Source organism: Pectinophora gossypiella, chromosome 23, assembly GCF_024362695.1.
Source record: "Pectinophora gossypiella chromosome 23, ilPecGoss1.1, whole genome shotgun sequence".
Classification (NCBI taxonomy): Eukaryota; Metazoa; Arthropoda; class Insecta; order Lepidoptera; family Gelechiidae; genus Pectinophora; species Pectinophora gossypiella.
In genome coordinates, this window is record NC_065426.1 from 11,137,259 (window position 1) to 11,143,782 (window position 6,524).

Consider the following 6,524-nt stretch of genomic DNA (forward strand, 5'->3'; position numbering starts at 1 on the left):
GTGTAGGAGGAGCGAGTAAAAATACATGCGACCCACACGCAGACAAGATTTGATCTAATGTGGATGGTAACTGAGATGTTATTGAAATTTGCGAACCAAACACAAGTAAAGGTAATGAGACGAATGCTATTGATAATCTTGTTAAACGTTTGAATCCTACTGCCGATTTAGAAGCTTGAAATACAACAACAAATAAAACCGAAAGTAAACATCAAAAGATGTTGGATAACATTGAGGATGAAAAAATTAAAATTGCCAAAATGCGTAAACTCGAAGACTAGTTTTGTCAACCAGAGACATTTAACACCGGCATACTGAATGTTTGCACACACGAGTGGAGTATGCCCGTGAAGCTAATTCGGGTCGTCAACACGATTCCTGGAGAGTAAACACGAGGCCCACGCGGCCCGGCGCCCTGCTGCGGCGAGGAGCGCTCCGGGAGGGAACTATAAATAGGAGCGCCGAGATATTTACGGCAAGCTAGGCGCGGCTCGGGTTGCTCCGATATTCCGATAAATTTAGAAAATCCTCGGGATCTGTCTTTACTATTTATGGTAGTGCGTGGCGTGGGCCGCGCGCTAATTATACCGCCGCTTCCTCGGGAAGTGAGCGAGTGGACGCTCACGCCCGCAGCAGGACTGCCCGCAGCTGACCCACATGTGGCAGGTGGCTGGTGACTTGCCAACATTGTCACTTTATGGCCCGGTGCCGTCTGTTGATGTGTGCAGTATGTTACTCTAGTAGACAGGTGAGGATAGAAGGTTAGGAGGAGTCCATTAAAAACCAAAAGTCGATGACTGTATAAAAAGAATAGATGTGTAATTAAAATAAATAAATTAACCGTTTATTTATTAATTACATTTTGGCGTTGAGATCCATAACGATCCCGTTGTATATTAAAAAATAAAAAAGAAAATTAAATTTATATAAATTTTACAATAAATTACATTACAATAAGATGGCGTTATATTAGATGTTCAGTTCTGTCAGGTATCACTACGTACAACGTACAAAATGCTTGCGTTCCGAACTCGCACCGAGCACACCACACACACGACACTATCAGGCGGCGGGCGGGGCGCGGCGGCGCGGGGGGAGGGCGCTTAGAAGCACTTGCGGTGGACGATGCCAGGGCCGGACTCGTCGTACTCCTCCTTGGAGATCCACATCTGCTGGAAGGTGGACAGGGAGGCCAGGATGGAACCACCGATCCATACGGAGTACTTCCTCTCCGGGGGAGCGATGATCTTGATCTTGATGGTGGAGGGAGCGAGGGCGGTGATCTCCTTCTGCATCCTGTCGGCGATACCGGGGTACATGGTGGTACCACCAGACATGACAGTGTTGGCGTACAGGTCCTTACGGATGTCAACGTCGCACTTCATGATGGAGTTGTAGACGGTCTCGTGGATACCGCAGGATTCCATACCCAGGAAGGAAGGCTGGAAGAGGGCCTCAGGGCAACGGAAACGCTCGTTGCCGATGGTGATGACCTGACCGTCGGGAAGTTCGTACGACTTCTCCAGGGAGGTGGAGGCGGCGGCGGTGGCCATCTCCTGCTCGAAGTCCAGGGCGACATAGCACAGCTTCTCCTTGATGTCGCGGACGATTTCCCTCTCAGCGGTGGTGGTGAAAGAGTAGCCCCTCTCGGTGAGGATCTTCATGAGGTAGTCGGTCAAGTCGCGGCCAGCCAAGTCCAGACGGAGGATGGCGTGGGGCAGGGCGTAACCTTCATAGATGGGCACGGTGTGGGAGACACCATCACCAGAGTCCAAGACGATACCGGTGGTACGACCAGAGGCGTACAGGGAGAGCACAGCCTGGATGGCGACGTACATAGCGGGGGAGTTGAAGGTCTCAAACATGATCTGGGTCATCTTTTCCCTGTTGGCCTTGGGGTTAAGGGGAGCCTCAGTCAGCAGCACGGGGTGCTCCTCGGGGGCGACACGCAGCTCATTGTAGAAGGTGTGGTGCCAGATCTTCTCCATGTCATCCCAGTTGGTGATGATGCCGTGCTCGATGGGGTACTTCAGGGTGAGGATACCTCTCTTGCTCTGGGCCTCATCACCGACGTACGAGTCCTTCTGACCCATACCGACCATGACGCCCTGGTGGCGCGGGCGGCCCACGATGGACGGGAACACGGCGCGGGGCGCGTCGTCTCCGGCGAAACCGGCCTTGCACATGCCGGAGCCATTGTCCACTACGAGCGCAGCAACATCGTCGTCGCACATTTTGGTTTTGGTGTGAGTTTGGGACGCGTTGGAAGATGACTCTGCGGCAGCGAGACTGCGAGTGCGGCTGACTGCCTCGCCGCGCGCTTATATACGGGCGCCCGCGCCGCCGCGCCGCCTTACAAGGCGCGCTCGCTGCCCCGCGCGCGACCACTGCGGCCTGCACTTTTACTACACAACACCCCTCTTTTACCTCAAATACTAATACTAAAACCCTTAAACATCAAATTTCATTAACAATCATATAAATATCGCCTCTAGATTGCGCCTTTTCAGGCGTTGGGCGGCGCGCGGGTTCGATATAGCGCGCATTAAGAGGGCTCAGAGCTTTCGAATGCAACTCCCAATTATTTCCTCAATCGACGGTTTTAACATTACTTAATTATAAATTTTAAGTAATTTGACTATATCTATAAAAAAAATATTATTTCCAAGTATTATTTAAAAATAAACACGCATTTTGACTGAAGTGTGACAGCTGTGACGTAGTCACACTATGCATTTGTACGATGAGCACTTTACTAACTAAAACTATATTGACATTATCGAGGAATAATGGTTATGATGTCAAGTATGATATTAAATATAGGTCAGTGGGCCATATGTAAATTGTAACAATTTCATATGTTCGCGTATTCATTCATATTGAGATGTACCTAATGTTTACGACTCATAAATCGAAGGTTTTTGACCCTGCCTTTGCGCATATGGTCGGCGTATTTTCTAAATGGATGTCATTTGTTTGTTATTTATTATCGTTTTAATTAGTTTGCCGTTGTTCTAGTATGGCTTTCATACGAGTACTGACTTGTATTGAAAATATTTTTAAGTTTAGTAAGTATTATTATAAGAATTTTCATCATCATTTGTCGGTGTCGCATTCTCCATTCTTGTCTTTCAAAGAACAGGGGGGCTAAAATGGCCCCATCGAAGCAATTCATCTAGGAAAGCAATATTGCTATTTGACATTTGTTTGCATTGCGCACTTACTTTTATATGCGCAAATGTCAAATTGCAACATTGCTTTTTTTAGATGAATTGCTTCGATGTGACCATTTTAACTCTTTTAAGTTCTTTGACTTTACAAAACACGACGTTCGCCTTCTCTTTATTTTGTTCCATGTAAGCTCTAGTAGTGGTCCCCGATACCGACCCCGCCGGCGTGGTCGACGATTTCCCTTATTCAGCGCTTATCGCTATCGACCCACTAGGGTCGATTAATTCTTTCAAATATTTTTCCTCTCAGACGACGCCCTGAGCCGAGGTTCGCGCCCAACTGGGCACCCTCAGGCCTGTCGTCTTAAACGTTGTACCGGGTGAGAGCCTTCAGCGCTCCCCATTTGTCCGGCCAAGTAGTTAATGCCATCTGCGGCAAATCTACAATAAGTCACGTCAAAAAAAAATAAAAAAAAGCTCTAGTAGTGTCTATGTAACGTCATACTACACAGTATGAAATACTTCTTACATATATACAACCCATAATTCCTAATGGGGTGGGCAGAGCGAAGTAATCTGCAGACAACTTGACACTTTTGATATGAACCTCTACGAGGATGACGAAGATGAGATGAAAAGTGTATATGAAAATGTTTAATGAAGTTTTAGTCAGATAGTCAGAGCTTTGTCATGAAAATATTAAGAGTAACAGAATCACGCTTGTATCCCCGAAGGGGTTGGCAGAGGTGTATAAACACACCCCGGGAGGCGCGCCTATTGCCACGAACCGGGCACAAAGAGTAACATTACTGATAAACTGTCTGATAGTCTGTCTGCCGGTTAAGTGTCTGATAGCGTTTATCGACAGTATAATGTCTGGACAGGTAGTCAGTGAGTGTTGGAACAGGCCTGGAGTATTATTCTGAAGGTAAGTCATACCCCTTAGTTAGTTTGACAGATATCCATTTTCTTATACTTTAGTTATATCTAGTATAATGTAGTTATATCTATATAGCTTTCCATAGTTTAGTTATAGGGAGTTACTGTGTATCTTTGGTTTGTTTAGTTACGGCGTAATCTATTTGTGGTCACGTCAGACATAACCGAGTTCAAATTAACTGCACATTGTGATATATTTAGCATTTGACAGGACAGGTCTATCGTAGCTTCATTCATCGATAGCACTCAATTAAATACCAATACCGATACCACTAGGTATTCCACGGCCCTTATCGGTACGTGTACAACGCTAAATTAGATATCCATTGCGGCTTTTGTATGAAGTCTATTGCTTTTAAGTTGTGTGAGGGGAGTAATGTTTAGGTGACAGAGCGATAATGTTTCATGGAAGTTTTTCTAGTGTCAGTGTGTTGCAAGTGCATTAGATCGAGTGCATTGGCCGGGACTATTTGTAGGAACAGGTGTTTCTCGATGCAGAGGCGAGGGAGGGAGCGGGGGAGGGGAGTCTGCTGAAGATTTCACTTTGTATTACAGGATTGGATAGTACAGTTGAGACAAAAAATATATATTTATGTAATACGATTCAAAATGTAACTTACTATGTTACCTAATGAATAAATATTTATTTATTTGCACACAATAAAACAGAGACATGGAACATACAAAGAAAACAGACAGTACGGGTGAGCTTATCTCTAAGAGATTCTTCCAGCTGACCTAAGCGACGAGAACCCCTGTACCGGACTTACACCAATGAGTTTTAAATGTTAAGTACAGTTTTCACTAACACAGTTGGGTCGACCATTATAGACGGCGATACGGCTCACCTATCACGTTGGTCTAACAGAAAGCTCGGTGATGTGTGGGTACTTTGTTCATCTTGCGATGGATGTACCTCTGACTACCCCAACTGGGATACAGTCGCGAGTTTATGTTATTTTGAGTTTGACGATTTCTATGGTGATGACTGGTATATAGATTTACATACAAATCGTACAGGAAAAGCTTTACGATTTACATCTTAATTCTATACTGTTGTCATAAGAACGAACAAAAAAAAACGCGTTCAGCTGTCTATAGTCGTGAACTTATGTTATGATATAGGTAAAGAATGAAACCGTTAACTTGTAATTGTCTAATTCTAATTGTGTTTTGTCTGTAAATAAAACAAATTAGGGTATATTTTACTAGGTTTAAGGAAAGCTCTATGTATATCTAAACATAGCAGGACCAGGAGTGACTGACTAATTTAATATCAGCTCACAACAGTTATTTATGAAGCCTGCGTGTACACTGTTGCGCAACCAACACCCTCGCCAGCGCCATTAAAGGTGTCCGCAGATCAAAGTTCTTCCGCATCGCACGCGCTGTCAGAACTTTTAGGTTTATATGGTATTATAATCACTATCATAAAACAGAGAAAGTAGTTTTTTTGTTTTCTTAACCTCAAAAAAACAGATTACATCCAGTGACGTACGCGCCGATTTCTTCTGGTGACGTAAATTGTTTTTTTTTTCATATTAAACTAAAATTTCTGACAGCGCGTACGATGTTGAAGAATTTTGGTCTAAGATGACCTTTTCGAGATCTCCGGGATGATAACAGCATTCGAATGCATTATAATGCTTTGTCCTTCCCGGGCATCAACTGACACTTCAGACGCAAGACGGAATCGGCTTCAGACGCCGAACTTCAAGTGACGTCACGAATCGGGAATCGCCATCTTGGCTGCTTACGCAGTACGACAGAATCAAATCGACGTTCGATTTGCTCCAATCTGAATCGGCTTCGTCTTACCCGATAGGGCCCTTGGTCTAGCAGAAGATGATTGCTGCTAACGGGATGTTTATGATATTTATATGTGAACTGAACCACTGAATTCAACTATATGGCGACAATGGCGATAGGCTCCTCCCCTATTACACGGAACTTAAACATAGCTGGCGAGGAGTGGGTATACTGTACAGTCATGAGCAATATCATGTACCCACTTCAGAACCCTGTCGCACTAACATATTTGACATTTAATGAGACTTACGGTTTAATTTGTCAAAAAAGTTAATGGGACATGGTTTCAAAGTGTGACTCGTGACCGTACACCTCCGCTTATCCCTCCCGGGGTACAGTCCTGATACTTTGTTAACTTCTCTTTCTATCGTGTGGGTTATGAGGTGGAGTACCAACTTTGTTATGTGTTATACATATTATTTCTGAAAATGAAACTCGACAGCAAACAATATTTATTTAGAAGTTGAAAGTTTCCAACTTACAATGTTACTAAAATGTCGAGTCTATTTCGGGACATGCCCTTACTGGGCGGTGGAATACATTCTGGTACATTACTCCTTCGTTCGACGGCGCGTGCGTCGATGTTCCATCGTTAATGACATAAAT

General features: G+C 44.4%; 1 protein-coding gene across 1 annotated transcript; it reads right to left on the minus strand.

Annotated features, from left to right (window-relative positions):
* Positions 1 to 822: 822 nt before the first annotated feature.
* On the minus strand, positions 823 to 2,308 carry LOC126377575 (actin, muscle). Its single transcript, XM_050025379.1, has one exon. It carries the CDS (start codon positions 2,232 to 2,234, stop codon positions 1,104 to 1,106), a length of 1,131 nt encoding a protein of 376 aa, XP_049881336.1. The 5' UTR covers positions 2,235 to 2,308; the 3' UTR covers positions 823 to 1,103.
* Between the last annotated feature and the right edge of the window lie 4,216 nt (positions 2,309 to 6,524).